Source organism: Penicillium cinerascens (genome assembly GCF_028974065.1).
Source record: "Penicillium cinerascens strain IBT 15544 chromosome Unknown contig_1_segment0_segment0, whole genome shotgun sequence".
NCBI classification, from domain to species: Eukaryota; Fungi; Ascomycota; class Eurotiomycetes; order Eurotiales; family Aspergillaceae; genus Penicillium; species Penicillium cinerascens.
Window position 1 is genome coordinate 3,633,245 of NW_026695287.1, and position 16,815 is coordinate 3,650,059.

At 51.8% G+C, this 16,815-nt stretch overlaps 6 protein-coding genes across 6 annotated transcripts; 4 read left to right on the top strand and 2 right to left on the bottom strand.

Annotated features, from left to right (window-relative positions):
* The first annotated feature begins 128 nt into the window (after window positions 1-128).
* On the top strand, window positions 129-457 carry N7498_002896 (uncharacterized protein). Its single transcript, XM_058449958.1, has 3 exons — window positions 129-157; window positions 210-307; window positions 369-457. Exons 2-3 carry the CDS (start codon window positions 212-214, stop codon window positions 432-434), a joined length of 162 nt encoding a protein of 53 aa, XP_058312302.1. The 5' UTR covers window positions 129-157; window positions 210-211; the 3' UTR covers window positions 435-457.
* A 579-nt stretch (window positions 458-1,036) lies between these two features.
* Window positions 1,037-6,139, bottom strand: N7498_002897 (uncharacterized protein; the record flags this gene model as incomplete). The annotated part of the gene is made up of 21 exons (XM_058449959.1): window positions 1,037-1,326; window positions 1,389-1,537; window positions 1,594-1,744; window positions 1,800-1,845; window positions 1,907-2,030; window positions 2,089-2,321; window positions 2,389-2,523; window positions 2,577-2,659; window positions 2,717-3,049; window positions 3,104-3,257; window positions 3,310-3,622; window positions 3,678-3,785; window positions 3,840-3,985; window positions 4,052-4,401; window positions 4,455-4,586; window positions 4,654-4,720; window positions 4,777-4,911; window positions 4,961-5,302; window positions 5,362-5,898; window positions 5,955-5,994; window positions 6,048-6,139. The coding sequence occupies 21 exons, from the start codon at window positions 6,137-6,139 to the stop codon at window positions 1,037-1,039; spliced, it is 3,960 nt and encodes a 1,319-aa protein (XP_058312303.1).
* Window positions 6,140-6,945: 806 nt separating this feature from the next.
* Window positions 6,946-8,623, top strand: nap1 (histone chaperone NAP1; the record flags this gene model as incomplete). The annotated part of the gene is made up of 6 exons (XM_058449960.1): window positions 6,946-7,154; window positions 7,213-7,292; window positions 7,381-7,466; window positions 7,537-8,104; window positions 8,172-8,515; window positions 8,573-8,623. The coding sequence occupies exons 1-6, from the start codon at window positions 7,108-7,110 to the stop codon at window positions 8,621-8,623; spliced, it is 1,176 nt and encodes a 391-aa protein (XP_058312304.1). The 5' UTR covers window positions 6,946-7,107.
* Window positions 8,624-9,563: 940 nt separating this feature from the next.
* Window positions 9,564-14,840, top strand: N7498_002899 (type V myosin). The gene is given in 8 exon segments (XM_058449961.1): window positions 9,564-9,787; window positions 9,870-10,002; window positions 10,057-10,246; window positions 10,313-11,660; window positions 11,680-14,169; window positions 14,226-14,299; window positions 14,363-14,577; window positions 14,634-14,840. The coding sequence occupies 8 exon segments, from the start codon at window positions 9,653-9,655 to the stop codon at window positions 14,735-14,737; spliced, it is 4,689 nt and encodes a 1,562-aa protein (XP_058312305.1). The 5' UTR covers window positions 9,564-9,652; the 3' UTR covers window positions 14,738-14,840.
* A 124-nt stretch (window positions 14,841-14,964) lies between these two features.
* On the top strand, window positions 14,965-15,855 carry N7498_002900 (non-canonical purine NTP pyrophosphatase). The gene is made up of 6 exons (XM_058449962.1): window positions 14,965-15,173; window positions 15,224-15,297; window positions 15,359-15,503; window positions 15,566-15,602; window positions 15,655-15,716; window positions 15,778-15,855. Exons 1-6 carry the CDS (start codon window positions 15,003-15,005, stop codon window positions 15,844-15,846), a joined length of 558 nt encoding a protein of 185 aa, XP_058312306.1. The 5' UTR covers window positions 14,965-15,002; the 3' UTR covers window positions 15,847-15,855.
* A 50-nt stretch (window positions 15,856-15,905) lies between these two features.
* Window positions 15,906-16,649, bottom strand: N7498_002901 (nucleoside triphosphates FAP7; the record flags this gene model as incomplete). Its single annotated transcript, XM_058449963.1, has 3 exons — window positions 15,906-16,098; window positions 16,154-16,302; window positions 16,467-16,649. 3 exons carry the CDS (start codon window positions 16,647-16,649, stop codon window positions 15,906-15,908), a joined length of 525 nt encoding a protein of 174 aa, XP_058312307.1.
* Between the last annotated feature and the right edge of the window lie 166 nt (window positions 16,650-16,815).

Here is a 16,815-nt window from a genome sequence, read left to right on the forward strand (position 1 = left end):
GTCTGGCCTGCCAGATCCTATGAGACCGAGTCGCAGAGAGAGGCGAGAGGGAAAAGGCACGGTCACCGACCACGTGACCGCGCCGACAACTTCGGGGCGCCGTGGAATCCGCTTCCAGCAACCTGCCACTTCGTGAAGCGAGCACACCTCACCGACAGTGAGTGATTTCTACATCCCATGAAGAGCCTACACTAACCTCTTCCTTCCAGCCATGGCAGGCCCCTCTCATCACCCTGTCCACGTCCACCCGGCGCGACCTCTCTACCGCTTCATTGCCACGGGCCTGGGCGCCAGCATGTGGTTCTTCGTACGATATACCCCTTGCCAAACTATTCGCAAGTGATTGGAACTGACCCCGATTCCCTCAGCTCATGTACCGTGCCAAGAAGGATGGCCCGGCCCTGCTGGGCTGGAAACACCCGTGGGATCACTAGGCGGTGGTGGTCTCGAAGCCCCTCCTCAATCTCGAACCATTGTTCAATTGAACCGAAAGGAGCCGCTAGGCTCTTTCATGTCACGTCTTGTTTCGTATTCTCCCCCTGCAGCAGGACTTGCCGGTTGGGCGGTTGAAATGTATCATACCAGTTCTGATAGTTGCCAATGCAACAGTTATAGACAACTTGGTTGCCTTGGCCACCGAGGTTGAATCTACGGTTAACTTGTTACGAGAAAGTTATTTATGACAAACAGGCTGCTTTAGTTCATCAAGAAGCAAATGAAGAGAAAAATCCCTTTTACGTACTCCAGGAGGTCTAGGGGTCTACTCTTCCATTTGTCTCCACCTCTTCCTCCATGCAGGACCCTCCCCCTTCACCACCCAGACTAACAAGAACAACTCTATTTTAGCTGCGGCTTCTCTGCTCACTATCGGGTGTCGTCACTTCCCCCTCGCCGCCTATAATATGTTTTTCTTTTGTGCCACGTACGTGGTTCTTTTTGTGTGTCCCGCAGAACTTCTGTAATTAGTAAACCGTAATTGGTTTTCTTTATCCACATTTCTATGTATAAATACAGTGCCAATCCCATCAATTGCCAATTATCGCAGGCGCATATCCTCTAGGAGCACCTTGTACTGACGGCGCTTCTTGCGGAAAGTTGGTTGAAGGCGGGCACGAGCATGTCCGATAAAGCGCGCGAGACGAGGGAAGACAGCGGCCTCGGCCATCCAGGACAGCGCAAAGGCTCCGAAAGCGAACAGCAGAATCCAAATGCGGTACCCGTCTGACATCCAAGTCAGCTGCATAACTTCCACCACCCACCCCGAAGGCCGGAAGAGCATGAAGCCTGCAATCAGAAGGTCGATGATAATGGTACACATGAACGGCGCTAACGAGACAAATCAGTCAGATATGGTTATCAATATAGTGGACGAAGTGTCTATTACTCACCATTGGAGGTCATCGGTTGTCGGAAAGGCCGTCCCATGCTCAACACGATGCTAGTCAAAGTGTACTGGAAGCAGGAGAATAAAAATAGAGCCGTATTCTCCGAATTTACAATATTGCTCTTTTCCACGTCTAGTTGGGGAGGCTGGAACCTATATGGACTATTAGCAACTTCACCAGGGCAGCGATAAACGATGAGAAAGTTTACCAAGGTTGAGACTGAACAGTTTGGAAGATCGCGAGCTGGGACAAAACCACGATCGTGATCTGTCCTAGCAAAGGGGTTAAGACCTTTCGAGACACAAGGTCCGCAGTTGGTCGTTTCCGAGAAAGCTTGGAATAAGGACCGGTCCAGCCCACTGTTTGAAGAGTTAGCCAGGGCTGAGGTTGACCAGGAGACGAATCGCTACTCACTGAAAATGGCGATGGGCATGATGAGGGCTAGGTCAATAAACAAAAACTGAAAACTTGCGTTAGCCATCTTCTCGAAATCGGACAAAGTTCATCCATCCTCTACTTACCTGGAAATCACCGAGGTTTGACCCGGACGTGTAAAGAAAGCTGACTGAGGAGAACTGAATCGCTGAGTAGAGACTCATAAATTTGAAGCAGCAGAAGCTTGTCACCAAGGCAGCTCGACCCTCTCTGCGGAGATGGTTAATTCGTCTCAATTCCCGCAATCAGGACAATGGAGGAGACTTACCGAATCAATTTTGGCACGCAAGATATATCAAATAGCCGGCTGGTAAAAGGTGCAGCAACGGATGCTTCAGCATCGGATAATGAAATTCCAACGTCTGCGGCCTTCAGCGCACCGCAATCATTTGCGCCGTCGCCGCAAAAACCGCAGCAATAGTCAATCGATTGAAGTTTTTCAACCAATTCATGCTTCTCATCTGGTGACATTCGGGCAAATACCCTTCCAATGACCAGGACCTGCGATTGCAAAAATTCATTAGCAACAGGCTTGTCGAGGTATCACAGAAACACGGTGGCAACTCACCTTGTTCAGGACGTCTTCGTTTCCATAATCAATCATCCATCTGAATACGTCACCAGTCACAGCGAGGCAATACTTGCGCTCACGAAGAGCATTCCCTGGAATAGATGGGTCGGTATCGGTATCTGTCTCGAGAGGCTTTAATTGATTAGCTAGGTAGCAGGCCACAAGCTGAGATGTAGTTATCTTACCAGTAGCGTTCTCGGGTCCAGTCTAAGGTCTGGGTTGTCCACGCATTCCCAAATGAGAGAGGTTTTGGCAACGAGTCCAGGAGCTTCACATATGATTAGCGACAGTCACACGCGGTCGAATGGAGTTTGAGGGGTGTTACCTTCCACAAGATGCGGGATAAAACATGCCTCATCGGGACCGATCATCTTGCACTCGCGAGCGACACTGACTGCAGTCAAAATATTGTCACCAGTGCACATGACATTGCGGATCCCGGCCAGGTTGAGCTCTGAAATAACGCTTGAGGTACTAGGCTTCAGTTTGTTCTCAAAGATGATGAAGCCAAGAAATTCAAGATCGCTTTCGACCTCGGAGCGAGTCAACTTCTGAACCTTCATCCAGCTCAACTTTGGTTCGTATTTGGTAGCGCATGCAATCACTCGGTATCCTTTATGGGTGTAGTAGTTCAAGAAATCATCGTAATCGGATGGAACTGCAGACAGGTTGAGCAATTGGGCTGGGGGGTTGTGAAGGAAAAGTAACTAACGAGATTCAGGCACGCAGATATCTTTGATGCTTTCGGGGGCACCTTTGACAAAGGAGCTCACTCCCTTGTCGCTATACTGCCGTACAACTACACTGGCGCGACGAAGCTGTGAGACGAATTCAAAGTTCCGTAGGACCCCAAGTTCAAGGGGAGTCTGCGGATGGAATGGTCAACGAATATTCAGACGAGCGCAGTAAGCAACTTACATTGGGTCCATTTTGCTGGCTTTCTCCGATATGGGTTACGGGTGGCTTTGCAACGGAGGGGCTGATCGTGTCGAACTTGGGGGTTGTCTGCTCGGAGGCATGATTGCCCCCTTCTTCATATGACCAACCGGTGAATTCAAACATCTTGACGTCAAGGGGATCTCCTAGCAACTCGCCATCCACAACTCGAAGAGAGTGACATGTCGCCATGGTGTAGATAATCTTTCGTTGTTTCTCGAGATCAAATGGAGAGTCTGCGGAAGACGGAGGAAGAAGGAGACCCGCGGACTTTTCGGACAACAACTCGGAGAATCTATGATAGTCAGCCATAACTGAGGAGCGCCATTTGAACGAAGTGGAAGACAGACCTCTGGCTGCCGCTGACCGCACGTGCACCGAGGACATCCAGGCCATCCTCTGTGAGAGTCCCGGTCTTATCAAAACAGACAACGTCCAATTTACCACCCACATTCACTCTGTTGACAAGGCCATTAGCGACGATGATGCAGATTTAGTAGGGATTTACACACTTCTGAGGGCTGATGCAGAAAATGCTCTGTTTCTTGAGACGAGACAGTGCAAAATTGGTGCCAATGGTGAGAGTTGCTGGCAGAGCCGGTGGGACAACTATCGTGATTAAATCAAGTGCGCGAACGATAATGAGATGCCATGCAAGCTGAAAATGATCAGTTCTCCGCGCTGCTTTTTTGGGGGGATTTTAGGGGAGGGTTGCTAGACTTACACCCAGTCGAATGAAATTGATGAACGAGGCGATGAAGCCTAGGAGCGCAACCACACCCATGACCGCAATGTATCGGAAGGAGTCACGGTAGAATTTGAAGCCAGATGGCTTCGGGAAAAGCATTGATCGGACCAATGCACCCTTCGTCGTCAAAAAACCGGTCCTGACTACAATTGCCAACGCAACGGCTTCATCGTCGTCCACATTCTGGGGTCGTCTGGCTCGAATAACTTTCGTCCCGCTGAACAGAAAGTGTTTGGCAACATTAGGGTGGATGGAAGGGGCGCTGAGGTCGAGATAGTTGAGAGCATCGTCTGTGAAGGGTGTCTTAGACACGGGAACAGACTCGCCTGTTTGATGTCAGTCACATCGTTAAATGAATAGGGGGTACTCCAATACGGACCGGTGAGCATGCTCTCATTCACAATACAGTCACCTGACAGCAGGATACAGTCACATGGAACCTGGTTCAACGACGGATCGGAAAACTCGAATACATCTCCAGGTACCAGATCCTGTGAAGAAACCGAACGCCCTGCGAGAAATTGTCAGTCGATGTCCAATATTATGCATCGAGGATAATGAAGACCGGGTGGACTCACAAAATCCATTCCTGAGAACACGGACGTCACAATCAAACATTGAAATTTCTCTCAGTCGACGCATGGTCTGCTCTTTGGTTAGTCTCTGGAGTTGAATTCGATCATGATGTGGTTTAAACGGACCGATTTTGTCTCGAGCACGGTAGCTGCAATGCTGAATGCGGATATGAGGAAAATGCAAACTGCATAGTAGTAATATTCATCCATGGACCATAGGATGAGACTCGCCACTTGGAAGATGTAGAACGGATGGAAAGCCTGATCGGTCAGAATGTGCGACATACAAGCAGGGATAGTATTTACAAACCTCGTCGACCAGCAGCTGAGGAACAGTTTTCTGCTGGATGTCAATAACGTTCTGGCCAAAGAGTTGTTCTCTGCTGTCGCGTTCGTCGGCATCGAGGCCGGCTCGCATGACCTTCGCATTGGTCCAAGCAGGATCCTTCCAGCCGTTTATCATGGCGAATTTATCCTCAACGGGGTGATAGCAAAATCGCAAGTATCTGTAGTCAAGGAACCGGAGAGACACAAGAGTTGGGTCGCTATCTTCGTCATAGGCGTGACCTGGGGCATCCACAAAGACTGTAGAAAGCGGGCGTCCGTATGGCTGGCTACTGACATCGTGGACAGAGAACTGATTCCATTGATCCTGTGCGGCGTGTCAGCTGCAAGTTGAATTATCGGACGCATCATGCAAGACATGCTCACCTCAATTGCAATCCAATCGCATTTTCCCAGGGGAGTCGCCTTCCCAATCAACTTGACTCGCCATCGAGGGAGCCAGCGAAAGAGCAGGTATCCGAATCCACCAGTCAGGAAGCACAATGCCAGATATAGAGCGAACCCACCCCGGCTGGTAGAAAAGCCTGCGAAGACTGCCGTCAAATCCTCCGATCCGATGTATACTTTCTGGTTAAGCCTGCTTCCAAGCCTTCGATCTCGACCGTACGAGCTCGAGGAGATGATACGAGAAAGAAGAGGGTGTTCGGCAGAATCACGAGAGTGTGATAATCTCTTGGAGACGAAGGACCCTCTCGCGGACTCAATGTCAGGTTCCTCGAATCCGTTCACCGACGTATCGTCGATTTCGCTGTCCACATCCACCGCATCTTCGTTGGACCATTCCGCGAAGTCTTCCTCGTCCTGAAAATAGGTGAAACTGACGGTGGACCCGGTTCGGTTGCGACGATGGGAGAAAGAGACGACGCTTGAAGGGATGCTTTCGGAGATGGGACCGTCGAAAACCTAATGCATAAAGGTCAATTACAACGTACAGCCGATGGGCAATTCGATTCACATACTTCATTTCGGGCCATCTCCACGTCCGACACCACACTCATACTAGAAAAATATCAGCACCATGTTCGGGTGAGACAAGAGACTGACTATCCAACCTGCTTCTCAGGGAATCGCGGCGGAGATTCGTCCGGGACATTGAGAGGTCCATAGGACCGGTCCCCGGTGGAGAGTGCGGCCGACTACCCATGGTGATTTGATTCTGCGATCTGCGATCTGCGTCTCCTAGAGATGCGATGGCCGGGTTCGGCGCTCCACTTCGACTGGAGATATTGACTATGCGAAGACAAGGTTCCGGGGCTGCATCACCACTTGTGCCGAGGCGCTACCAGGGAGGAAGGAAAAAACATGACAGACAAGAGCTGACCGCCGGGAAGCTCGATCTGTGAGGGGCGATCTCCCCGAAGTCCATGACACGTCGTTATCACCACGTGACCTTATCTTCAGGCTGCAGCCCTTGAAAAGCCTCAGGCCGGAAAATAAGCAACTCATCCATCACTTGCCGTAACGCCACCCAAGACCTTTGGATGTGCGGATTCTTTACAACTTTTGTCGCGGTCACGGCTACGCAGAGAGATGGTCGGGAAGCCTCGGTATAGACAGATTGCGTAATTACTATGCAGACCGCTACGCTATGATCACCGACGATGCAGCAAGGTAGAGAGAGATATAGAACCCGATAAAGATCGTGAAATGGCGACCGTTGTCTGTCAACCCGACTCGATCATCTCCGAGATCTTATTTGATGCAGATGATCGATGCAACCCGGGAAATGTTTCTAAATTTAAACCGTGGATGGCAACGGGTCGCGACCGCATGGAATGGCTCAGGAGATCCACCAGAAAGGAGGGGAAAGGGAACCCAGAGGATCAAAAAAGATCAGGGAAAGGTATAACTGATAAAGAGTACCCTACGAGGCATCGGCCAAAAGTGACCAAGTACGGGTATAGAAGAAAAGTCAAGGGGCGAAGTGTTGGGAGCAGGAGCAGTTTTGCAGTCTGCTCAACCACAAGTCGCGTCCCGCCAAGCCCCTCCGGCCACCGGCGCTAAGGATCCCACCATCTTCCAGACCATCTTCCTCCCCCAAAACTCATACAAACTCTTCCTCCCCTCTTTCCCTCCTTCTTTCACCCTCTCTCCCCCTTCACCACTCTCACCATGTCTGAGCCCATCAGGAATAAGAAGGCCGATTTCCCGGTCGCTCCGTAAGGCTTTTCCTCCTTGACCGCTTATCGTGCAAAAAACACTGACTGAAAAAAAAAGGACCCCGCAAAACACGCCGGCTAACAATGCCCCGATCTCCTCGCACGCCCAGCAGCCCGGTGTGTCCAGCATCAAGGAAGGTAAGTAGCCTCGCTGATATCTCCCTCTCCCCTACCTTCCTCCACTCCCCCTCCACTACGGTCGCCGTCTCTGACCGCTATCCTGCAGAGAACTTGGATACCGCCGCTGCTGCCTCCCTCTTCGCCCGCAACCCGGCTCTGGTCTCCATGATCCAGGGCAAGCTGGGCCAGCTCGTCGGTCGCTCATCGGGCTACATCGAATCTCTCTCCCCCGGTTGTCCGTCGCCGCGTGGCCGGCCTGAAGGGAATCCAGAAGGAGCACGCTAAGCTGGAGGCTCAGTTCCAGGAGGAGGTCCTGGAGCTCGAGAAGAAATACTTCGCCAAGTTCACCCCACTGTACCAGCGCCGGTCTACGATCGTGAACGGTGGTGTGGAGCCGACTGAGAGTGAGGTAGAGGCCGGAAAGGAGGACGAGGAGGAAGAAGAAGAAGAAGAAGAAGAAAATAACGAGGCCGAGGAGGAGAAGAAGGATGAGGGCGAGTCCATGAACGGTATCCCCGAGTTCTGGCTTTCTGCCATGAAGAACCAGATCTCGCTCGCCGAGATGATCACCGAGCGAGACGAGGAGGCCCTCAAGAACCTCACCGACATTCGCATGGAGTACCTGGACCGCCCCGGATTCCGCCTCATCTTCGAGTTTGCGGAGAACGAGTTCTTCACCAACAAGACCATTTCCAAGACCTACTACTACAAGGACGAGAACGGATACGGCGGTGACTTCATCTACGACCACGCCGAAGGTTCCAAGATCGACTGGAAGGCCGACCAGGACCTGACCCTCCGCCTCGAGAGCAAGAAGCAACGCAACAAGAGTACGTGGGATTTTTATTTCCTCATTTCGTTATTACATAGCGGCCCCTTACTAACAACCTTCATTAGACACCAAGCAGACCCGCGTTGTCAAAGTCAGTGTGCCCACCGAATCCTTCTTCAACTTCTTCTCTCCCCCGCAACCCCCCACCGATGACGACGAGTCCGTCGCCAGTGATATCGAAGAGCGCCTGGAGCTTGACTACCAATTGGGTGAGGACATCAAGGAGAAGCTGATCCCCCGCGCGATCGACTGGTTCACCGGTGAGGCACTCCAGTTCGAGGAGCTGGGCGATGAAATGGACCCGGATGAGTTCGAGGACGAGGAGGATGAGGAGGACGAGGACGAGGATGATGATGACGACGACGAGCAAGGATCGGACCGTGACGTCGAAGACGACTCGGATGAAGAGGTACGGAATTATTCATATGGTTTTTTTCTTGATTCCAGAGCTAACTGCCCCATTCAGGATGGAACCTCCAAGCCCAAGAAGGAGGCTGCCGAGTGCAAGCAAAACTAAGAAAGGAAAAAATTTTAGCCTCCCGGGCGAGCAGACCTGAATGCTTCATGGAATTCCTCGTTGATGTTATTTTGCTACGTTTCCTTTTCCTCACTGATGCCTTTTGCCCCCCTGCACTGCGTGAACTTTTTCCATGTCTCCCCTGTCTACCTAATACTCTCCAATCAATCGGCATAATCAGTGTGTAATATTCGTCTCCAGCCCCTGGATTGTCGAGAGGGCACCGGCGATAGACACCACTTTGTTTTTATAGATGATTCAGTCAGGACTAGTCGTAGCAGTCCGTAGATGTGATCCCTCTATACCTTTCTAGGGTTGTACTTTGCTGACAGAAGACATGTATGGACTTGACAATAAACACTGCGGAACCCAGACTGATATCCATGGTAATGGCGAAGAGAGATTTTCTGTACATCTAAAATGTCTCGAAAGGTAGATAGATATCTAGGTAGTTGGTAACTAACAGGGGACCAGGGACCCCGGGACCCCGACCTTGGGGGCATCATATTAGTAGAGGCAGCTAGCAGTGTCTCCGTGTTCGGACGCACCCTAGATGTACACAAGCAAATCACCTACTATTCACCATGTCGAGCTGGCCTGGATGAGATCTAGACATCAGATGAGAGTAAGGTACATGGTGCATGGGCATGGTGCATATGTAAGAAGCGGATGGCGGTGACAGGGCTGTGGGGGTGTGGCGCGGCTCCCCAAATGCGTCCCGCGAAGCTCAGGGGCTCTCGCTAATGGCCAGCTGTTACAAGGGCTTCCTTCTCACATCCTCTAACCCAGACATCTTCATTTCTTTTCCCTTTTCTCTTCTTCTTTCGGAGTATGAGCCGATGAGGGGTCACCGTCAGACCCCTTGTCTTTGGACTGCTCATTTGCGACTGTGATTGATTTACCCTTTTTTCCCCCTGTATCCGGTTCCCCCGAAGCCCCCATCCAGCATTTTTTTTAGACGATTCGCTTTCCTACTTCATTCTCTCCGGTATTTGATTGCGTTCGGTACCACAATCGGACATCGGTCCCATGGCGCACATCTACGAGGTCGGCACAAGGGCATGGCAGCCCGACCCGACGGAGGGCTGGGTGGCCTCCGAGGTCAAGGAGAAGCTGGTGGATGGAGAAAAAGTGCAGCTGGTGTTTGAGCTGGAGAATGGCGAGGTGGGTTTTGCTGTACCCAGCACTGCCAGGCTAGACCACCGAGCTTTGCAGAAATACTGACCGGGTTGGGGGATGTAAACAGACAAAAACCGTGGAGACCTCGCAGGCTGAGCTGCAGGTCGACAACAACTCAAACCTTCCGCCGTTGATGAACCCTGCGATGTTAGAAGCGAGCGAGGACTTGACCAATCTGTCCCACTTGAATGAGCCTGCTGGTTCGTCCCGCTAACAGCTTGCGATCCTATTCCCCCAACTGACGGCTTTAAAAGTCCTGCAGGCTATAAAGCTCCGCTATGCCCAGAAAGAAATATATACCTACAGTGGAATCGTTCTGATTGCGACCAACCCTTTCGCCAGGGTGGACTCCCTCTATGTGCCACAGATGGTGCAGGTCTATGCTGGAAAACAGCGTGCCTCGCAGGCACCGCATCTGTTCGCCATCGCGGAGGAAGCTTTTGCGTAAGCGCTACTTTTCTTTCTGCCTTTCTATGAGAATTGTCTTCTTACGGATCCACACACACACAGTGACATGCTTCGCGATGGAAAGAACCAGACAATCGTTGTCTCCGGTGAATCGGGTGCTGGTAAGACCGTGAGCGCTAAATACATCATGCGGTACTTTGCGACTCGCGAGTCCTCGGACCAGCCTGGAAAATACACGACGAGCCGAGCGGATGCCATCAGTGAGACCGAAGAGCAGATCCTCGCCACGAACCCGGTCATGGAAGCATTTGGTAACGCCAAAACAACCCGAAATGACAACTCGTCCCGATTTGGCAAATACATCGAGATCATGTTCGACGAAAGGACTAACATCATCGGAGCGAAGATCCGGACCTACCTGCTTGAACGCTCGAGACTTGTGTTCCAACCCCTCAAGGAGCGCAACTACCACATTTTCTACCAACTGGTGGCCGGTGCTACCGATGACGAGAAGCAGGAGCTGGGTTTGTTGCCGGTTGAGGACTTCGAGTATCTCAACCAGGGCGGTATCCCGATTATTGACGGTGTTGACGACAAGGCTGAATTTGACGCGACCAGGAAATCTCTGGCCACTATCGGGGTGTCGCAGCAGGACCAGACTGAGATTTTCCGTATCCTTGCGGCTTTGCTGCACCTCGGTAACATGAAGATTACTGCTACTCGCACAGACTCTTCCCTTTCGCCGTCGGAGCCCTCGCTTGTGCGTGCTTGTGAGATGCTCGGAATCGATGTCACCGAATTTGCCAAGTGGATTATCAAGAAGCAACTCATCACTCGAGGCGAGAAGATTACCTCTAATCTCACCCAGCAACAAGCCCTTGTGGTCCGAGATTCGGTTGCCAAGTTCATCTACTCGAGTCTCTTTGACTGGCTGGTGGACAAGATCAACCGTGGCCTGGCCACTGACGAGGTTCTCGGGCGAGTTGTAACCTTCATTGGTGTGCTGGATATCTACGGTTTCGAGCACTTTGCCAAGAACTCCTTCGAGCAGTTCTGCATCAACTACGCGAACGAAAAGCTGCAGCAGGAATTCAATCAACATGTCTTCAAGCTCGAGCAGGAAGAATACGTCCGCGAAGAGATTGACTGGACTTTCATTGATTTCTCGGACAACCAGCCTTGTATTGACCTGATCGAGGCAAAGCTTGGAATCTTGGCGCTGCTGGATGAAGAGTCCCGCCTCCCCATGGGCTCTGATGAGCAGTTCGTCACCAAGCTTCACCACCATTTTGCTGCCGATAAGCAAAAGTTCTACAAGAAGCCTCGCTTTGGCAAATCTGCATTTACCGTTTGTCATTATGCCGTTGATGTCACTTACGAGTCTGACGGCTTCATTGAAAAGAACCGTGATACTGTTCCTGACGAGCACCTTGGGGGTCCTGCGGAACTCGTCTAATGTGTTTATCAAGGAGATTCTCGACACTGCCGCTGCAGTTCGTGACAAGGACTCCGCAGCTGTTTCGTCCAAACCGGTTGCAGCGGCTCCTGGCCGCCGCATTGGTGTTGCTGTCAACCGCAAACCCACACTTGGAGGAATCTTCAAATCCTCGTTGATCGAGTTGATGGCCACAATCAATTCCACCGAGGTGCATTACATCCGCTGCATTAAGCCCAATGAAGCCAAGGAAGCTTGGAAATTCGAGGGGCCAATGGTTCTCAGTCAGTTGAGAGCTTGCGGTGTCCTGGAAACTGTCAGAATCAGTACGGCAGGGTATCCTACTCGTTGGACTTACGAGGAGTTTGCCATCCGCTACTACATGCTTTGCCATTCCTCGCAGTGGACATCTGAGATCCGAAATATGTGTCATGCCATCCTTCGCAAGGCACTGGGCGATGCCAGCCAGGAAAGGCAGGACAAGTACCAGCTGGGTCTGACCAAGATCTTTTTCCGGGCGGGCATGCTTGCCTTCCTGGAGAATCTGCGTACATCACGACTGAACGAGTGTGCAATTATGATCCAAAAGAACTTGCGATGCAAATACTACCGCCGCCGCTATCTTGAGGCTCGCGAATCCATTCTCACCACCCAAGCTTTCATTCGTGGATTCCTGGCAAGGCAGCATGCCCAAGAAATCCGTCGGACAAAGGCTGCAACCACGATCCAGAGGGTCTGGCGCGGCTCGAAGGACAGGAAACGGTACAATGAGATCCGACAAAACTTTATCCTGTTCCAATCCGTTACGAAGGGTTTCCTGTGCCGGCGGAACATTATGGACTCGATCAATGGCAATGCAGCCAAGGTTATCCAACGAGCTTTCCGCTCATGGCGTCAATTGCGTTCTTGGCGACAGTACCGCCACAAGGTGGTCATTGTTCAGAACCTGTGGCGACGGAAGCAGGCCAGAAAGATCTATAAGAGCCTGCGTGAGGAAGCTCGAGATCTCAAGCAGATATCCTACAAGCTGGAGAACAAGGTGGTGGAGCTTACACAGTACTTGGAGTCACTGAAGCGCGAAAACAAGTCCTTGGTCTCTCAGCTCGAGAACTACGAAACTCAGCTGAAGTCGTGGCGGAGCAGACACAACACCCTGGAAGCCCGTGCCAAGGAACTCCAGGCCGAGGCCAACCAGGCAGGTATCACGGCAGCCCGTCTGGAGGCTGTCGAGGAAGAGATGAGCAAGCTTCAGCAGAACCATGCTGAAGCTCAGGCCACTATCAAACGTCTCCAGGAAGAGGAAAGAGTCTCCCGCGAGGCACTCCGTGCTACCAACGAGGAGCTAGACCGCCTGAAGCTGCTTGACGGCGACCATGAGAAGGAGAATTCTGCTCTTCGTCAACGTGTTTCGGAATTGGAGGAACAGTTGGAGGTCGCCAAGCGATCGGTTCCAGTCAATGGTCTCAATGGCGAAATGCCCAATGGCGGCACGGCCCCGGCTCCTGCAAGCAGTTTGATCAACCTGGTGTCTTCCAAGAAGCCCAAGCCCAAGCGACGCAGCGCCGGTGCGGAAAAGATCGATATCGACCGCTTCAGTGGAGCTTACAACCCGCGCCCGGTATCGATGGCAATCCCTGGACCTGGTGCCGCTCGTTCAGGCGCAGCGATCTCCCCTGGTCTGGATTCAGTCGAAGCAGAGCTCGAGAACTTATTGTCTGAAGAGGAAGCCTTGAACGAGGAAGTCGCCATGGGTCTAATTCGCAACCTCAAGATTCCTCTCCCCAGCTCAACCCCACCCCCGACTGAAAAGGAAGTCTTGTTCCCTGCGTACCTGATCAACCTGGTCACATCCGAGATGTGGAACAACGGTTTCGTGAAGGAATCCGAGCGTTTCCTGGCCAACGTCATGCAGTCGATTCAGCAGGAAGTCATGCAGCATGACGGTGATGATGCGGTCAACCCTGGCGCTTTCTGGCTGTCGAACGTGCACGAAATGTTGTCATTCGTTTTCCTGGCTGAGGATTGGTACGAGGCTCAGAAGACCGATAACTATGAGTACGATCGTCTTTTGGAAATTGTGAAACATGACTTAGAGTCTTTGGAGTTCAACATCTACCACACCTGGATGAAGGTGTTGAAGAAGAAGCTGTACAAGATGATTGTACCAGCCATCATCGAGTCGCAATCACTCCCTGGTTTCGTCACCAGCGAGACGAATCGCTTCCTCGGCAAGCTGTTGCCCTCGAACAACAACCCCGCCTACAGCATGGACAACCTTCTGAGCCTTCTCAATGGTGTCTATCGGGCGATGAAGGCATTCTACCTTGAGGACACCATCATCACGCAGACTGTTACCGAGCTTCTACGGCTGGTGGGCGTTACGGCGTTTAACGACCTTCTTATGCGACGAAACTTCCTGTCCTGGAAGCGCGGTCTCCAGATCAACTACAACATTACCCGGATCGAGGAGTGGTGCAAGAGTCACGATATGCCAGAGGGGACGCTGCAGCTGGAACACTTGATGGTATAGTTTTTTCCGCTAACTTGTTTGTGTTTTATGCCTCGCTAACACCGTCACAGCAAGCGACCAAGCTTCTTCAGCTTAAGAAGGCTACCTTGAATGACATTGAGATCATTCAGGATATCTGCTGGATGTAAGTGGGATCGGACCGACTTCCGTTTTGTCTGTCTTGTAAAGTGTGCTAAATCCTGTCCAGGCTCTCCCCGAACCAAATTCAGAAGCTCCTCAACCAGTACCTCGTTGCGGACTACGAGCAGCCCATCAATGGCGAGATCATGAAGGCCGTCGCCTCTCGAGTCACGGAGAAGAGCGATGTTCTCCTGCTGACTCCGGTGGATATGGAGGACAGCGGCCCCTATGAGATCGCCGAGCCCAGGGTCATCACGGCCCTGGAAACGTACACCCCGTCCTGTACGTGACCACCTTTTACTTCCTTCTTCCCCCGGCTCTTACTAACTATCACGCAGGGCTTCAAACACCGCGCCTGAAGCGACTAGCTGAGATTGTGTCGGCGCAGGCGATGGCGCAACAGGAGAAGCTTGAGATGGAAAACGGGGTGCTCGAGGAGTAGTTCTGTATATTAGACGTTAGATTTTTCTGAGAGCTACGGATTACGACCGGTGACATCTCACCACGACCATATGCCTGGGTGGTCTCGGGTTTGCAATACAGTGATGGATATGATTCTTTCTAGATATGTGTGTAGTGAAATGACGTAGATGCGTGATACAACAATCAACCACTGCGGGTCGAGCGGTGTCCTGCCGCGGGGGAATTCGGTGGAGCCAACCGGTTGAACTCTCTTGCAACTCCCACCAACACCGCAAACCGCCGTCATGACCTTGACCAAGCTCAATTTCATCACGGGCAACAAGAACAAGCTCACCGAGGTGCGCGCCATTCTCGGCAACGTCATCGAGGTCGACAACCAGGCCGTGGATGTGCCGGAAATCCAGGGCACGATTGAAGAAATCGCCAAGGAAAAGGCCCGTCGTGCAGCGGAGGCGGTAGGTCAGGTTGAATTGGCCCTCACGGACCAAAGCTTACCTGAATATAGATCAATGGCCCGGCCTTGACTGAAGATACTGCGCTGGAATTCCACGCTCTCAAGGGCCTGCCAGGACCGTACATGTAAGGACAATCCGCCTGTTCATTTCCCCCATTTTCCCCTCGGCAACTGATCGCAATCTAGTAAGTCCTTTATGGACTCTGTGGGTCACGAAGGTCTGAACAAGATGCTGGATGGGTTCGACGACCGGACTGCCGAAGCCGTATGCACCTTTGCCTTCTGTCGGGGTCCTGGAGCCGAGCCCATCTTGTTCCAGGGACGCACCGAGGTGAGTCCAGCTTCGACTAAACATCTACGGTAACTTTAAAAGCTGATCGTAATGATGCGCAGGGATCCATTGTTCGGCCCAGAGGCCCGACCAACTTCGGTAAGTATCAACGAAACTTGCAGGCGACTTCAGGTCCTAACGGACATTCCAGGCTGGGACCCGATTTTCGAGTACGAGGGAAAGACCTACGCAGAGATGGAGAAGGAGGCAAAAGTAAGATATCGCGTTTGATTCACGAGGGCGTTGAGCCGCGTACTGACCCCTTCTCGCCCAGAACCGGATTTCCCACCGGTACAAGGCTCTGGTGAAGTTCCAGCAGTGGTTGGCTGAGGGACAACAATAAAAGGGTATGGGTATATATAGATAGGTCCGGGAGATCATAGACAAGACAAAATCCGGTATTCAATTCGCATGTTGTTGCTTCCAATTCTCCACCCATTGTGAGATCCGCATGCAGTTGGCGTCGACGTCGTCGTCCTTTTCGCTGTTCAGCTCCACCACGATCTCCTCGTCGTATGATTCACGCGCTTCTTCGAGCAGGACTCCGAAGATCTCGGCGTCGAGGTTCTCTTGTAGTTTTTCTTCGTGATAACCCCTATGAGATGCGTGGGTTAGACGTGCGCATATACAGCGGTGTGAGAAATCCATACCTCGAGGAAAGACGGTCGTAGAGGACTGATGTCTCGGGACAGCGAAGGACCACGACGAGATCGATCCAGGACTTGGGGAACATGTCGCAAGCGTGCCAGTCAATGAGATATCCACCCTGAAGCACTTCATCTTCAATGGCATCTAGCAGCTAAAATCACACAGACCGAGTCAGCTTCCGCGCAAGTCAATTCGATGGTCGAGGCTGTTCGACCCCACCAAAGCAAAGTGGGCAACAAAAAGGGAAAGAAAAAAAAAAAGAGAGAGAGAAAGGGCGCAACAACGTCGCAGCCAAGTCATAACTCAGCAGCGTACCTTGTCATCATCAACGACCCAGCTTTTGCGCTCCTCGTCGTATTCCTCATAGCAATCGCGGTCCTTGGCGATCTGGTTCACGGACAGGTGCTTAAGCCCGATCTCCTGCGCCAGCTGCTCGCAGTGCACGGTCTTGCCCACTCCGGGGGTGCCGGTGATAATCACATTCGGGGCGGTTCGCATCCTTCGTAACTGCGTCAGGGAAATAAAGGCAGACGAGGTAGAATTGAAGGGAGAGACCAAAAAAAAAAAAAAAAAGGTGACGATGTTCCCCAGACGAATAATGAATGCCTCGGACTAACGTTGCTCCTGGTTATCTTATCGCAAAGTGGCACTCAATTCGAAATTA